Below are 17,859 nucleotides of genomic sequence, written 5' to 3' on the forward strand. Positions count from 1 at the left end.
AAAGGCTATATTTTAAAAATAAGAAAGTCTTTTTACAAGTAATGTTAAATGGGAAATTAAGGCAATGACCCAAATAATTAAAGTAAAACAAACCCTATGCCTCTGAGGGAAAAATAGAAGTTTGAGGCTTAAATCATCACAAATTACTGTCTACATTCATCAAATTAATGGGGCAATTACTCAGTATGCACTTTAAATAGGTTACGTATCTTCAAATTGAAGTCATTTCTATTTGGAAACACTGATTTACTGACTTTGCTTTTTTCTTTTCCTCAAAGTGTCAGTGATTGATTTCATTTAATAAAGTGAACTAATTCTAATATTGACAGGAGATAAATGGTTTAGTTGCTCTATACTGTCTAGTTGTGTTTATTTTATCTTGAAACCCATATATTTTGAGAGTCAAATGCTAAACTTGTAGCAAATGTAGAAATCACATAATAAAATTTGATCCATTCAAGTTTTCTTCAGTATGAAAATTAGAAGCTTATGACCATTAAAACGCTACGTACCTATTATTTCCTGACAATCTTTGAAAAGTTTTTAAAATGCCATCAGAGCCCACCATCTTACGCTTTTCATAAACATCAACATCAAGGCACACTGACAATTGATGAACAGCAGCAACATGTACACCTCTCCGCTTCAATAGTTTATCTGTTTCTTTTCTTTCCTTCCTTTTCTCTTCGTTGCTTTTTTTCTTCCCTTTCTTTTCCGCTTTGTACCTCCCTCCCTCTCTCCTTCCCTCCCTCCCTTCTTTTCCTCCCTTCCTCCCTTCCTTCCTCCCTTCCTCTTTTCTTTCTTCCTTTTTCCTCCCTCTCTCCCTCCTATTTTTTCCTTCTTTGTTTTTTTCTCTCATCCTCTTTCATTCTTTCTTTGCCAAAAGCAAATGATGAAAAATAGGAAATAGCAATGAAAATAAGGAAAAATTGCTTAAAACAGTATAAATTCAGTTACACTACTATTTTTCAGAAAGAAAATTCATATTTTAAATAAAATGGAAATGGTATGTGTTCTTACCACAAAACGGATAATCTTAGGAGGTAATATATATTAAATAGTTTGTTTTGGCCATTCTACAAATATATATGTATCAATGCATCATTACCCACCATAAATATCTACAATTTTTAACTTGCCAATTTAAAAAAAAAGATGGATATTTTAAAGCCAAAATTTAAAACAAATTAAAAAAAGAATTCTACAAAGGCAAAACTATTGTAGAAGAAGGAAAGAAATCAAATTTATTTATCTACTCAATTGATAAATGCCATTGGAATTGGGTCCAGTTTTGTGGTTCTGGAATTGAAGTTTCTAAGGGTTTATGTGTCTGTGTCTTTTGATGGGCACATGCATTGCATTGACATCGGCTGTGTGTTCATTGATGCAAAACCATGGGTCACAGGTTGTGGGACAATTTTTAAATTTTTTTATAATAATTTAAAATTTTACCATGAATGTATGAGAGTTCAGTTATTCCATATCCACATTCAGTTTTTCCATCTTTATATCTAAACTGAGAATATTCTTTCTTTTGAATTTTAACCAATGGTGTACTTGTTTTATGGTATATCACCTTGGTTTGAATTTGCATCTTGCTAAAAAATAATTACATTGAAAACAAGCTTATTTATTTATTGGACCTTGAAATAGTATTCGTTTCATGTATATGAATTCCTTCCTTTCCTACTTTCATTTTGATCTTTGTCTTTTTTAAGAACATTAGGGTTTTTTTTTTACAGATTTTTATACAGAATCAGATATGAGTGTTACAAAACAATGCATGATTTTTTCAGAAAGAGGCAATAGTACTTAGGGCGGCTTCCTTTATTCACTCTCTTAGGTGGGTCTTTAGCAAACAAAAGTTCTTAATTTTAATTTAATCACTTGTATATCTTTTATATCTAATACTGTTAAACTTCTATCTTAAAAAAATCTTTACCTCATGTTACTGAAACTTAAAAAGATATTATTTTATCTTTATTTTTACAAGCTTTATTGTCTCACATTACCAGTTTGGATTCACCAAGCTTTCTTGCATAACATTTGACACCACAGCTACCTCTATTTACTGAAATTCTTTGTGTCTCATCTAGAATATTAGTAGGTTACATGTAGGCATATATTTGAAGAGCAAAAAGCTGTCACACTTCCAGAATAAGTTTCATTAGGGATTTTCCTCCTTGTAATGTTATCTTCCATATTTAGCTGCTGCGGCTAAATATAAATCAAGTCTTAATTTCGTCATCCCATTTCTTTTTTCTCCTGTACCTAAAATTTCTACCTTTTCTGAATTTTTCTATATCACGTAGACATATGTGGATGTTCTTTATAATGAAATATGCATTCCTGCAAAACATCCCTCTTCTTTAACATTCCGCTACAGCTATTTATCAATTTCCCATTTCTTTCACTCATAACTCTTAAAAGAATTGTGCATATTCTCTCCAGTTAATCACCTACCTTCTTTTCACAACCCACTCCATTCCAGACCATTTCACTCCAACTGCTCTTATCAGGGTCACTAGTGACCTTCGTATTGCTGAATTATAATGACTGCTTTAATGTCTGTCAGTATCTATTAGTTTCTCAGCATCATTTGATGTAGTTGTCCATTTCTGCTGTACCAAAATATTCTTCTTTTAGATTATATGTCACACTGATATTATTTATCTTATTAAGAAATTTCTTTATTCATTCAGTGGATCATTGTAAAGAGTAAAAAACTGGCCGGGCGCAGTGGCTCACGCCTGTAATCCCAGCACTTTGGGAGGCCGAGGCGGGTGGATCACGATGTCAAGAGATCGAGACCATCCCGGTCAACATGGTGAAACCCCGTCTCTACTAAAAATACAAAAAAATTAGCTGGACACGGTGGCGCGTGCCCGTAATCCCAGCTACTCAGGAGGCTGAGGCAGGAGAATTGCCTGAACCCAGGAGGTGGAGGTTGCGGTGAGCCGAGATCGCGCCATTGCACTCCAGCCTGGGTAACAAGAGCGAAACTCCGTCTCAAAAAAAAAAAAAAAAAAAGAGTGAAAAACTGAGGGAGATATCCTAAGAGGCAGTTACTGTAACCCACAAGAGTTATTTCTGGACACAGGTGCTAGAGAAGGATAAAGAAACATACACACACACACACAAACACACACACCACATACACACACATACACATATAAATCAGAAGAGATTTTTTGGTTAGAATTAATACAGCTATAAGGTACTATGAGCTAGTGAATGAAACGGAATAATGTCTCAAACTGGCTTAATTTTTAGCTATGACAATTGACTGAATGTGAGTGCCAGTAACTAAACTGGACATTTGGGAAAGGAGAAGATTTAGAAACAGTTTAAAGTTTCTCACTTAAGTACATCAAGTAGGGAATAGGATGTATAACTTTTGTGGCATTTGAGATATAATTTTGAGAGTCCTCATAACATAATGTGAATCAGAACAAAGAACCTATGGAAATAATGTATAAAGTAAAGAAAGAGAAACCAGGACTGAGCCCTCACTTCTTCCAATGTTTATAAATAAAGTCACAATGTGGAAATGACAGAGGACATTAAAAAGGCTAGCAAGAAAATGAATAATTTTGGTATTCTTGTAAACAAATAGAATATGTAAAATATATGAGCTGTCTTCTATATCAAACATTATTAGGAAATAGAACATTATTGTATCAGAAAGGAGGTCACTGGGATTTGTCAACATGGAAATTATTGGTGATCAAAAAATAATAACCTTTAGGACAAGAAAAAGATGCAAATTCAAAGTGGAGTGGTTTGAGAAGAGAATAGTAGATTACAAAGATAAGAACAGTTAAAACAATTATTTTAAGAAGCTTGAGGATGAACCAGGAAAATGTGTTCCATTAATTATCTGGCACTTTCAAAAATTAAGACACAATGAGAAACAGTTTTGGAATAATACAAATCTAAGGAAAAATTCAATTTATCTTTGAAGTAGAATATCAAAGATAGATTAAAGAATGGAGACCTTAAAATTACATCTCCCAGTACAAGGAAAGGGAGAAAGACTTTGTAGGTCTTTGTTTCTTTGTGTGGACCAGAGATTGACTTAAAGCTGGAAAGGCATTCTTCGGCTCTGTTTTTCTGTGACGTGTACTATGTAACCCTTTAGAATAGCTGTTTGCCATTAGATAAAGTAGCCTTTAGAATCAATTTACTCCTAACTCTCTCCTGATTCACCTCATAGGATTTTGGCCGTAACTGATTCACAAAATTCTGGAATTAAATAGAAACAATGATGCTGACAAGGAAATATCTCTATAAAGTTGAGTATATTTTCTCTGATACTCTATGATTTTAACTGTCCCAATCCAAATCCCAGCAATAAGCCATACTCCTAGAAAAGAATAACGTCAGCTGCTAATTGCCTTTGCGTTACAGGAAGAGGAGGAGGGGAATAAGAGGAGGAAAATGTACCCGACCAACACATGAGTTAATGATCAGGATAATTTTTGTTTATAATTAAAGTTTCATTTATTTATTTCTTTTCTATCTTATCATTCTATATCAAAAATGGGTCACCATCTATGATACTCTGCCTTGACAAAGTATTCTGTCTGAGGTGACTCTTTCAATAAGGTTACATTCTGAATGCATGTGGTATGCACTGACATTTTCATGAGCCTCTTGTTCTGAGCCAATGATTTGTCCAGGAACCAGGCTCCCATCTCATGGGCTACATTTGCTCATATATATATTGTTTTTAATGCAGTTTTAATAGCCCACACATGCGTTTGATATATCTACTTTTACAGCATGAGAGTCTCTTTAGCTATCAGATATAGTTAAGATTTTTCTTTTCAATGGCATACCTGAATCTGTATTTTAGGTGTTGGCTTGGGATAGGTGAAGGCCAACCTATATTCTGTGGCTAATCTTGCCTGCAAAACAAAAAGACTTTTCAAAACTTTCTTACCTTTCATAACTTTCTTTTCATAAATATTGCCTACATAACAAACAAATCTTTTATATAATGATTTTCCCATGTGATTTCCCAGCATAGCCAGGCTTTACATACTGTTTTAAAAATTCTTTCCACATTTTTATTTTGGCTAAATCAAAATGAGGGACTGCATAAGGTTACAATTCAGATTTGAAGAATCTAATGTTGAATCTATCTGCATTGATTACTGACATGAGTAATGATTTTCTCTCTTTCATTGTTACAAACATTAACAAAATCTCATATTGCATGGCAAGACTTTCATATTTTAAAATCATATACCAAGAGGTTTTTAATTTTTTTAGCAATAAGAAAAATCCCCTTCTTATTCAGGGAAGGAAATAAATGCTCCCTCTGGCTTAGGAATGAGCTAATTACTTGTCATCATTCTAAACAAATAGATATGATCATTTAAATGGTGTTTTAAACGTTGGCAAAGAACATTAGCATTCAAAGTAAAAACATGGCACTTTAAAATTCTCACCAGAGCTGATCAGTTAACAAAAGTGGGTCATTAGAAAATAACTAGCTAGGCATTTCATTAATGCACAAATAACCCAAAATAATTTTCATAGTTTCACACTTGCCTAATATGCATGTAGACAATTGCATTCAAACGTGACTTCTTTTTCCCGTGTTACTATCTTAATTATAAATTGTATTTTAATGTATTTATATAAAAACACTGGGGAAATAGAAAATGTAAGAGGCAGAAAACAAATTCAGAGCTGGTCATTTGATTATAACTTCGGGGTCACTAGCTCTATTTATATTTCAGGTCTTTTCTACTTTGACATTAGAGCAGATCTCTTACTCCTTTGAATACACTCTTCTTTTGGCGGCAATGCCTTTACCTCTCTTCATTTTCTTCCTGTCTCTCCAACAGTTCTTTCTCTGTAGTATCCTGTCTGCCTTCACAGCTGCACAGTCTTGGGAATTGAGAATCATTCCAGATGCCTCTATTTTCTACATATCCCATATCCAATTATATTAGTCATGGTGCTCTAGCGAAACTGAACAAATAGTGTGTGTGAATGTATATATAATATATATGTGTCATTGACAGAGGTTAGCATTGTTTTCTTTACTCATTCTACTCATTCTACCAATGTAAATGCTTATCTTTTCTGGAAACACCATCACAAACACACTCAGAAATAATGATTTACCAGCTCTCTGAGTATTCCTTAGCCCAGTCAAGTTGGCACATTAACCATCATACCAATAAACACAAATTTTTGTATATTTCATTTCATTATAATCTAAAATTTCACCCACTATTTTTTTTATTTCACAAGTTAATGCAAATAACCAGAATCATTTTTCTGGACTATGATAATTGCAGTTATTACTGGTTTCCTTAAATGAACCCTGCATCTCCTAGCCACACATTATGAATATTTATTGAGTAAAAATGTATTCTTATCATTCATGTGCTTTTTATACTAAAAGGGCTTCCAACCACTTTAAATGAATAATTTCCAAAATAATCTATTACTTGGCTATGGTTTTATATAATGATTTTCCTGTGTAACTTCCCAGCATGTTTTCTTGAAAGAAAGTATGGATTGCAATGCCTAGCCAGGCTTTACATATTGTTTTAAAAAGTCTTTCCCTATTTATATTAAGGCTAAATCTAATTTGTCATTTAAATATTTGCTCAAATGTTACTTCATAAATAAATCATTTAATGAACACCAAAATTGATTAAGTAGCCAGAGTAGAGGGTCTCATAGTGTGATGGTTAATAATGAATATTAACTCGATTGGATTGAAGGATGCAAAGTATTGTTCCTGGGTGTGTCTGTGAGGGCATTGCCAAAGGAGATTAACATTTGAGTCAGTGGACTGGGAGAGGCAGACCTACACCTAATCTGGCTGGGCACCATCTAATCAGCTGCCAAAATGGCTAGAATAAAGCAGGCAGAAGAACATGGAAGGACTAGACTGGCTGAGTCTTCCGACCTTCATGTTTTCTCCTGTGCTGGATGCTTCCTACCTTCGAACATGAGATTCCAAGTTCTTCAGTTTTTGGACTCTTGGCATTACATCAGTCATTTCCCAGGGGCTCTCAGGCTTTCTGCCACAGTCTGAAGGCTGCACTGTTGGTTTCCTGACTTTTGAGGTTTTGGGACTTGGACTGGCTTCCTTGCTCTTCAGTTTGCAGATGGCCTATTGTGAGACTTCATCTTGTGATCATGTGAGTCAATACTCTTTAATAAACTCCCTTTTATAGATACATCTATCCTATTTGTCCTATCCCTCTAGAAAACCTTGACTAATACACATAGAATGCTGCATTTTACATTTTCTAAAACATAGAACGCACTCCACAACCTATTTGAATGTCACCACACTAAAGTATAAGCTCTAGGACAGAAGGGATGCTATATTTTGTACACTAGTGCGTTTCAAACATCTTACTAATGCATACTACATAGAAGAGGACTACATGATGAATTAGTACACTTTATCATATAATTCACTTGATTTTGGAAGATGCATAAAATTCAATTGATGTTAATCCTCCTGATGAATTAATAACTGTCCTTTTTGGTAAGATACATTTTGTCTAAACAAAAATTAGGTCCATGATACCAATTACTATACATTCAATCTGATAAATGAATTCTTCCCCTTTTGCCAGTAGACTATAAATTTACTCCCTGGGGACATTGAACCAGATAGACTCTGAAGCAGTTACAAGACACAGCTGAAACTAACAGTACTCTAATCATGGAAATAATTGCAAACTCTATCTTCAGAACAGAGGTGAGAATTTCTCCCTAGACACTTTCTGAAACAACCTGTGAGAGCAGTGGTAGCCAGGCTTAAAATTCCACACAGAGACAAAAGAGTTTCTCCCTAGTAACATTTATCAATAGTTTATGAAAAAAAAAAAAAAAAAAAAAAAAAAAAACAACTTGCAGATACTTTCTTTGTTGGTATCTTTTACATAAGGGTCTGGGAAGATTATTTTCCAATAAAATAAAAGTTAAGAAGCTCCTCTGTTCTACACAGAGCTTTCATTTCAGCTTAAAAAATATCCTACTCTTAAATATGAAAAGATAACCAAGACTTAGTAGACAGTAGCAGAAAACGTCTAACATGAAACGCTGATATGAAAGCATACAGACACATAAAAGAAATCCAAGGAAAGAGATCATTCAGGAAGCAGAAAAAAGGGAAATGTAAATATAAATAAATAAACAATATTTATATCCTAGAAGAAAGAATAATAGAGTATCCATACAAACACCAAAAGACTCTACAAAGGAAGAGTAAGAAAGATTTCAACAGGACTTCCTCCAAGAAATAGAAAAAGTTGCTAAACTAGCTGAAAGTACTGAGAGAAAAGTGACATTTCTGGTGGAAAGTTAAAATATGTTTTACCACAAATCCATGGAAAACCAAGGAAACAGAAAAATATCTATTAGTTATTCTTGGGAAAACATAAATTTTACAGGTAAGAGAATAAAGTCATGATAAAATAAATTTGCATCTATAAGTAATAATGATCTAGTCTATAACGTTAACATCTAACACTGAAGAAGCACAAACTTAAGATACAATTATAAGAGTGTGCACACTCATGTGAAGACAGATATGGGAGGCAATTGTATTTTTCCTTAGTTTCACTTAAAACAAGGAGAAGCCAATATACATATATATACACATACATGTATATAAATACACACACATACACACATACATATATATATTTTTTCTTTTTTTGAGACAGAGTCTCATTCTGTCACCAGACTGGAGTGCAGTAGCATGATCTCCACTCACTGCAACCTCTGCCTCCCGGGTTTAAGCGACTCTCTTTCCCTCAGACTCCTGAGTAGCTGAGATTATGGGTGTGTGCCACCATGCCCAGCTAATTTTTGTATTTTTAGTAGAGATGGGTTTCAGCATGTTGGCCAGGATGGTCTCCATCTCTTGACCTCGTGATCTACCCATCTCGGTCTCCTAAAGTGCTGAGATTGCAGGCATGAGCCACTGTGCCTGGCCATATATATATATATATTTAAGAAACAGACAAACACAAGAAGAAAGTAGTCACAGCTTGTAAAGCTTTTGCCTCTGTGAAATTGAAATTAGAGTAATGAGAGATGTGGGAGGGTGCCATTGTTTTTCAGCATCTGTTGGGTAGAACACTAATTGTTTAAAATATGAATATCTGTCTCTCTAATACAAATGTTGCAACCAAAAAAAATTACATATGCCCAGGTATTCTATAAAGCTTTGTGCACAGAAGCATATCCTGAAATGTTTCATTCTAATGCTGACAAAATACATGATTAATTAGATGGGGAATTTAATTCTGCTTGAATATATGGATTGGCTCTTTTGAGTATTTACTTTTCTGAAATTACTTCTTAAAAATTAACAATATATGTGTTTGCTAGGTTTCTATTGTAAAAACTGGTAACGTAGTAAATATATATACTTCTGTTACAGATTTTTACAATAGTAACCAATAAAAATATGTTTTACTTATGGTAAAAACTGGTTTTTACCATAAGAAAAATACATTTTTACAGATACATACATTTATAAAGTGCAATGTTGTGAATTAAGTTGTATTTCTGTTGATGCAAATGTTATTAAACATAATTGTATTTAACTCTAATGGTAATGTGGTACTATGGAATAATGCTTTTTTTTTTTAGTATAAACCAAGACACTTTAAACAAGTTATTCCTTATTTTTATATAAACTCTCTTAGATGCATCAATATGCATTAAAGAAGTTTTACTCACTATTTTTGTGAATGTAATACATTAGCTTTTATTATAATTTTTGTAAGTTATTAGTAATTACTACTTTTACTTTATGTATCTTTCATTTATAAACTTGTCATATTTAAATGAAGTATTACACATTAAAATATTATTACACACATCAATATAATCAATGTGGCCACTTACCTTAATATGAGACATCTTTCCATTTATTAGATGCCTAAATGAGTCAGTATAATGATGCTTTTGAAGAATTAATATAATGAAAAACTTCATTAGTTTATAGACTGAGTGACAAGAAATTTACAGAAGTTATTCTATATTTGCTAACCATTTCTGTAGAAGCAGACATAAATTTATATAAAATAAATTTATGGAGTTTGGGTGCAATTTTTTTAAATGTGTATTTTGCATAGTGGTCAACTCATGACTTTTAGGGTATCCATCACCCAAATAATGTACATTATTATACCCATTAAATAATTTATCTTCATCCACCTTCTCACCCTTTTGAGTCTCCATTATCTATTATTCCACTTTCTCTGATCATGTGTACACAGCTTTTAGTACCCATTAATGAATGAAAACGTGATTGTTTACGTTCTGTGTCTGGCAGGTTTCAATTTAAGTAATGACCTCTAGTTTTATCCGTGTTGCTACAAAAGATGTTCTTTTATCCTCTTATTTGTTTATTATATTTTGGGGAACAGAGTCTCACTCTAACACCTGAACTAGAGGGCAGTGACATGACCATAGATCACTGTAGCCTCAGACTCCTGGGCTCAAGTGATCCTCCTGCCTCAGCCTTGGGAGTAGCTTGGACTATAGGTGTCAGGTGCCATCATGTCCGGATAATATTTTAGACATTTTATAGTGACAGGGTTTTGCTATATTGCCCAGGTTGGTCTTGAAATTTGGACCCCAAGTGATCTTCCTGCCTAGGCTTCCCAAACTGCTGTGCTTATAGGCATGGGACACTTGCTCCAGGCCATTTTGTGTTTTTTTATGGCTGAATAGTAATTTAATTTATAAATATGTCACATTTTCTTTATAAAATCATCAATTAATGGATACTTTGTTTCATTCCTATTGTGAAAAGGAATAAGAAAAAATTGTGAATAATGCTGTGAATCATGCTGTGAGATAAGCATTCAAGTGTAGGCATATTTTTGATATATTGTTTTTTTCCCTTTGGGTAGATACTCAGTAGTAGGCTTCTGGATTGAATTTTAGTTACATTTTTAGTTCATTGAGAAATGTCTCTATTGTTTCCCATAGAGGTTATACCAATTTACATTCCCACCAAAAGTGTATAAGCATTCCTTTTCTCCACATTCTTGCCAACATCTGCTGTTATTTCTTTTCTTTTTAATAATAGTCATTCTCACTGGGATAAAATGATATCTCATTATGGTTTTAATTTGCAGTTCTTTGATGATTAATGATGTTGAATCTTTTTTCATATATCAATTGACTACAGGTTTATTTTATAGATTAAAAATTGTCTATTTTTATACCAGTACCATGCTGTTTTGTTGCCTATAGCTTTAAAATGTAATTTGAAATAAGATGCCTCCAGCATTATTCTTTTTCCTTTGGATTGCTTTGAGTGTTCAGCACTTTATTGGTTCCATGTAATATTTTGGATTGTTTTATTCTATTTCTTTGAAAAATGAAGTTAGCAATTTAATAAGAATTGCACTGAATCCAGATTTCTTTGGGCCATATAGTCATTTTCATGATATTAATTTTTCCAACACAAGAGCATGGTATGCTTTTCTATTTGTTTGTGGCATCTACAATTTCTTTCATCATTGTTTTGTAGCTTTTGTTGTAGCAATCTTTTACCTCCTTGGTTAAATATATTCCTAGGTATTTTATTTTTTTTTTTTTTTTTTTTTTTTTTTTTTTTTTTTTTTTTTTTTTTTTAAGCTGAAGAACAAATTTTATTTTTCATTTCCTCCAAACACTAAAATAGCACATGGCATAATTCAGCACACAATATAAACTGGTATATGCAGTCAGTAATCCCCAAAATGGTTAAGTCTCACTTTGGGAGTCCTTAAAAACTTATGCCCTTAAATTATCTTTATTAAAGTTATCAGCAGACAACAAAAGGAGTCACCTGAATAATCTGAGGGTACAAGATACTGCAATTCCTAGAATCTGGGAAACTTTTTAGAAGGGAAGTAACTTGATTTGCTTCTCTATAATGGAGCTACCTTTTTCTCAAGCTCTTTTTCTTTGAAGGTAACACTGCTAGAGTTCCGAGTTTGAGAAGGGACTCCTCTAAAAGTAAGCTTAATATTGCAACTTTCACCACAGGGCCTCTGTCTAAATCGCATTTCACGGGGAAGGAAAGGGGTGTGAGAAGGGAAATCGAATTCTGCTGCAGACGAAAACCATTCTACAAAATGCAGAAATGGTAACAGCTTACCACGAATTCAGCAAGGCTTAACGCCATGCCAAGTACGGTGGTGTAAACTTCACGAATATCAACTTCCATCGGGTGATCACACAAGCCGAAGGGACACACAGGACTTGGGACAGTAGCCCTTTAGAATGAGTGTTGAAGACAGAATTTCATGGTAAATCTGTATGTTCTAATCTGATATTTATACAGGCTATGATCGTCTCCTGAAATGTTTCCCAATTCTTTATGTCTTTGAAAGCACAATTTAACACATGCTAAAAAAGTTTCTTCCGTATCAACCAGCTTTGAATTTCAACTCAATTTACTTGAAGTCTGCCGAGTCGTAAAAAACCACAGCAGGAACTGAAGGGCTGCGCAGTTTGCATCCAGACTTGATGCAAAAGAAATCAATCTAAGACAACTCTTAAAATGAACCTATTTTTATTGTTCTGCTTGGACCTTGGACCTTAACTATGGCATAATGAATTTGCTAATTCAAAAGGCTGCAGAGGCAGTAACCCCAGTGTCATCTGGAGACCATCTGAGGTGCTTTCAAGCATTTTCTTGAATTCTATTGTTTGCTTTGAAAACATGGGCTTTAAACGGTCAAGGAAAACTCGTTCTGTCTCATCATTCAGGAGCACTTCTAGACACACGTGCAGCACTGCAGACAGGATGGAGTGCAGGCAAGAGGGTTCCAACTCAGAGCCCAGACCCTCGGGAAAAGCACTTGGTGGGTCATCCTGACAACTTCCCATTTCCAGCAGTTTTTGATGGTGTGGCAGTCCTGACACCCAAGGTTCTCCTTTGGGGCACTGTCCTCTGTGGCTGCTGGTGGCCTCGGGCCCTCCTCCCAGCCAGTCCCACCTCAGAGCTTCAACACCACTGCAGGACACCCCAGCAAAACACTCTGTTGGAGCAGAGAACAAACCCATGGCTGCGCTCGGAGCGGCTACTGAGGCTAGATTTCTTCTTATTGATTCTTTCACATGTGGAAGCACTGGGTCACCACTGTGAAGCCAGAGGCCAGCCCTGTTAGGATCCTTTCTCATTTCCAGTGATAATGGAGCACTCTGTGAATTTCTGTCAGCCGCAGGCTTATTGATCCAGGAGGGTGCAGCTGCAGGCCAGGGGTCCTCCTTCAGCATTCTTTTCTTAAGGCTGTGTAATAGTTTGTCCAAATCACCTCCTCCGGCCCGCTGCACTGGTGCCAGGCAGGTGCCAAGGGGCCTTCTTCTGTCCCTCATGCTTCGTGTTCTTGGATAGGATGGGCCTGAGGTCACGCCTTTGTCAGTCCAGGAGGGCCTTCAATGGATCTCAATATGAACCTGCAGGCGGACGTTGAGCATCATGGAAGCCACGATGTAGAGGTAGGGGAAGTTGATGCGCAGCCGCCAGGCCAGGTCGAAGAAGATGAGCAGCGTGCGAGTCAGCCCCTTGCAGAAGACCCCATAGGAGCGGGCGGCGGCCGAGCGCGAGAGCCGGACAGCCAGGCCCGACAGAGCCGCCGCCATATAGAGACCGGCGCTCCCACAGCCCGCCCGCCCGCCTACCCGCCCTCTCCGCTCCGCGTCGCCCCAGCCGCTGGCCCTCGCCTGGCGCGCTCAGGGAGCGAGGGAGGCGGCGGCTAGGCCGGCAGGCGGGCGGGCGGGCCGCGGGGGAGCGGAGTCCTAGCGTCACGCTAGAAGAAGCGCCTCCGCGAGCCGCCGCCTGGTACCCGGCCGCCAGGTATTTTATTTTAAAAGCTATGTAAAAATGTTAAAATATTTGACCAAGGAGACAAAAGATCTATTTTATCTTTCTGGAGATTAAAATAGTTTTTTTTTTTAGACAATTCAATCCAACCTCCATCTCCTGATTTCAAGCAATTCTCCTGCCTCAGCCTCCCATGTAGTTGGGACTACAGGATCATGCTACTGTGCCCGGCTAATTTTTTGCATTTTTAGTAGACATTGGGTTTCACCATGTTGGCCAGGCTGGTCTTGAACACCTGACCTCAGGTTATCTGCCCGTCTTGGCCTACCAAAATGCTAGGATTACTGGCATGAGCCACCACACTCACCCAAAAGGTTGTTTTTAATCTCTTGAATTGCTTTCTTGATTTTGTTCTGAACTAGATTGTTATTGGTGTATTGAAATGCTGCTGATTTTTCTGTATACTAATTTTGTATTCTACTACTTTGCTAAATTCATTTAACAAATCTAAGAGTTTTTTTCTGGTGAGATCTTTAGGTTTATCTAAATATAAGGTTATATCATCAGTAAGCTAGGATAATTTGACTTCTTCTTTTCCAATTTGGATGTTTTTATTTCTTTCTTCTGCCTGATGACTCTGGCTAGGACTTTCAGCATTATGTTAAATAACAGGGCGAAATTGGTCATCCTTGTCTTGTTCTAGTTCTTAGAGAAAATTAAATTTTTTATCCAATATAATGCTGACTGTGAGTTCCCCAGTGGGAACATGAACCACTGAAAAACACTCACCTTCTCCCATACTAGGGAGACATTCCTGGTTCCTAGCTGGCTTCAGGCATACAGGCTATCTGTTTTCCTTATCCTTCCTAGATTTTGGTGTACATTTTCATTTTTCTATTGGTCTTTCATGTCGCCTCTTGGAAAATGTATTCAAAGCATGATTGACCTGGGTGCGGGGTTTACGCCTGCAATCCAGCACTTTGGGAGGTCAAGGTGGGTGAATCAGGAGATCAGGAGTTTGAGACCATCCTGGCTAACATGGTGAAACCTGGCTGTACTAAAAATACAAAAAATTAGCCGGGCATGGTGGCGGACTCCTGTAGTACCAGCTACTCAGGAAACTAAGGCAGGAGGATAGTTTTACCATGAGAGGCAGAGGTTGCAGTGAGCTGAAGTCACACCACTGCATTCTAGCTTGGGTGACAGAGTGAGAGTCCATCTCAAAAAAAACAAACAAACAAAAACATAATTGCATGCACATTATTTTAGTTCTTCTAAGTGGATCAAGTATACTTGAAATGCTTCTAGTCAGCCATTAAAGCACAAAAAAAAGCAATTTTTTTAAAGTTACTAATTTACATATTATATCTACTTGTTTTTCAGATTATTTATTTCCTCAAAGGCAGCTAAGTATATTGCTATTATTTTGTGTCTATTAATGTCTTTATTATTTTTCAATTTAATGTTCAAAAGATCTATTTTTCTCTTGTAGGAATTGTGTATTATTTACAACACGCATTTAGTTAGATTAAGCTATTGAACACACACATCTATCAATCCCTGAAAAGTGATAAAGTGATAGTAAGGAGGTCTAATAGAAATAGAGTATCAAAGACAATAAATCAATTAAAGAGTTTGAAGAGCAACTGAATGTACTATGACATGAAAAAACCACCAAGCATAACTAGAAGACCAGGAAATTCAGTATCTGATTATTTATGATATTCAAAGACATAACAAAGAAAATAATATAAAGGCTGTTATCAAAGAATGGGCTGGGTGCTGTGGCTCAGGCCTGTAATCTCAGCACTTCGGGAGGCTGAGGCAATTGGATCACAAGGTCAGGAGTTTGACACTAGCCTGGCCAAGATGGTGAAACTCTGTCTACTCAAAATACAAAAATTTCCTGGGCGGAGTGACACACGCCTGTAATTCCAGCTACTTGGGAGGCTGAGACAGGAGAATTGCTTGAACCAGAGAGGCAGAGGTTGCAGTGAGCCGAGATTGCACCATTGCACTCCAGCTCTGGGCAATAGAGCAAGACTTCATCTTGGGGTGAGGGGGTGAGGGAAGTAATGGTATGGTATGGAGTATAATGAAGAGTGTTAGAATTTAAAAAAAAAATGATAAGTAGACAAGTAAAGATATTCAGGTGCAAACTTGTTTTTGGAAATCAACAGACAAAAATATGAGAAAAAATCTTGCACAAAACAATTTATAAACAAACAGTGTAGAAAAAGAAAAAGAGATTGAGTAGTGTAATAGAGTCTGGAATACTGAGTCTATATCTTGGAATATATTTGATTACAAAAGCCAAATGGAAATAAACTGAATAATCACTAGGGTAAGATCTGACCAGATGCTAAAGACATTTACTAAGAAAATCAAACTATTGCCCTTCTTCATATTTTAAGGATGCGTTAAAATAAGTATGTATATGTACAAGATTAAAGGGTCCAGATAAAATTAGCACACTACTGTCAGGTAAGTGCTGGAAGGGAGAATCCAGTTAAAGTAAGACAAAGAACAATGTCTTCATACAATTTCTACAATAATATAAATATATGCCAGAGTTTTTGTGATTTTCCTGACTTAGTACTTCTCAAAATGAAGTTGGACAAGCTACTTTGTATAATAAACCATACCATTATATCATTTGGTCATTTCAACTATCTTATAATCTATCTATATCAGAGTATGGTGGCAGTTACGAAATGGAAAATAAGCAGGATCCTTTTGCATTGTTTCTCTGTATGGTTTGCTCTGATATTGAAATTACTCATCTGTTGTGTTGTTTGCATTGTTCTTTCTGCTGTTGCCCTCCTCTGGAGTACCGAGCAAATTGGTGAGTGGCAGGGTACTCATGTACCAGAAAACAAACAAGCAAAAAAGAGAGCTTTTAGTGTGTTTCTCAAGATTGGTCCCTGGTGCCTTAAGTAGTTGGTCTGGTGAAGTCATATTTTCCTGGATGGTGCTGATCCTTGTGGATGTTTGTCAGTGTCTGGGCTTTGAAGAGTTATGTATTTATTGTTGTCTTTTCAGCATGGGTTTGTTTGTACCCGTACTTCTTGGAAAGTCTTTCCAGGTACTTGAAGGAACTTGGGTGTTGTGATACACATTTTGGTCACTACAGCCATAGTGGCATTTAGAGGCACTGCAAGCTATGGAGATTTGTTTTTCTCTCCTATTTTCTCCCAAACAAAAGGCATCTCTGTATGTGTGTGTGTGTGCTTAGCTTCCTGGAGTTTGGGGAGGGGGTGATAAAAGCACCTCTGTGGTCACCACCACTAGGACTGTGCTGCATCATATTTAAACCCAGCACAGCACTAATTCTTGTCCAAGTCCTGAAGCAACCATTGCCTGGTTATTGCTGATTTTCCCTCAAATCCCAATGGTTCTATAATCGACAGTTTGCAAAGCCAGCCAGGTTTGTGTCCTTCCCATCAGATTAGTGAGTTTTCCCTGGCTCCAGGCAATTACAGAGATACCATCCAGGAGTCAGAAGCTAGAACTGGAAACTGTTGTAACCTATCTGGTGCTTTATTTTGCTGGGGCTGAGGTGACACCCAAGCCACAAGACAAAGTTCCTTCCACTTTTCCATCCCCTTTACACCAGCAGAAGAGTGTCTCCCCATGACTACCACCATCCAGGGTCCATGGTGACTACTGCCTAGCTACTGCTAATGTTCATTCAAGGACCAATGGCTTTTCAGTCTACTTGTGGTGAATTATGCCAGGACTGGAACTCTCCCTTCAGTGCAGTGGGCAATCTTTTGGCCCTAGGCAAGTCCAGAAATGCTTGAACAAAGGCCTGGAATTCAGGACCTCAAGAGGCCATTGCTGCTCTGGTCCACTGTGGCTAAGCTGGTAGCTAAGCTGTAAAACAAGGTACCTTTTCTCTTCCCTCTCATTTTCTCATCAGAAGGCATCCTTCCCCTTAACTATTACAGCTGGAAATGCACTGTGTTACATTTGAAGCCAGCACATCTTGGAGTCTCATCCAGGGACTACAGTGAGTACTTCCTGGCTGC

At 36.6% G+C, this 17,859-nt stretch overlaps 2 protein-coding genes across 2 annotated transcripts; both read right to left on the bottom strand.

Annotated features, from left to right (window-relative positions):
- Window positions 1–12,600: 12,600 nt before the first annotated feature.
- On the bottom strand, window positions 12,601–13,380 carry LOC135276356 (protein FAM220A-like). The gene has a single exon (XM_064379968.1). The coding sequence runs from the start codon at window positions 13,378–13,380 to the stop codon at window positions 12,601–12,603; it is 780 nt and encodes a 259-aa protein (XP_064236038.1).
- Window positions 13,381–13,440: 60 nt separating this feature from the next.
- LOC135276357 (small integral membrane protein 10-like protein 2A) lies at window positions 13,441–13,665 on the bottom strand. Its single transcript, XM_064379969.1, has one exon. It carries the CDS (start codon window positions 13,645–13,647, stop codon window positions 13,441–13,443), a length of 207 nt encoding a protein of 68 aa, XP_064236039.1. The 5' UTR covers window positions 13,648–13,665.
- Between the last annotated feature and the right edge of the window lie 4,194 nt (window positions 13,666–17,859).

This window comes from Aotus nancymaae, unplaced genomic scaffold (genome assembly GCF_030222135.1).
Source record: "Aotus nancymaae isolate 86718 unplaced genomic scaffold, 86718_ANA_hifiasm-v0.15.2.pri h1tg000022l_1, whole genome shotgun sequence".
NCBI lineage: Eukaryota > Metazoa > Chordata > Mammalia > Primates > Aotidae > Aotus > Aotus nancymaae.

Excerpts from the sequence above, each read along its gene's own strand:
- LOC135276356 (XM_064379968.1), bottom strand. The coding sequence starts at position 13,380 with ATGAGGGACAGAAGAAGGCCCCTTGGCACCTGCCTGGCACCAGTGCAG.
- LOC135276357 (XM_064379969.1), bottom strand. The coding sequence starts at position 13,647 with ATGGCGGCGGCTCTGTCGGGCCTGGCTGTCCGGCTCTCGCGCTCGGCC.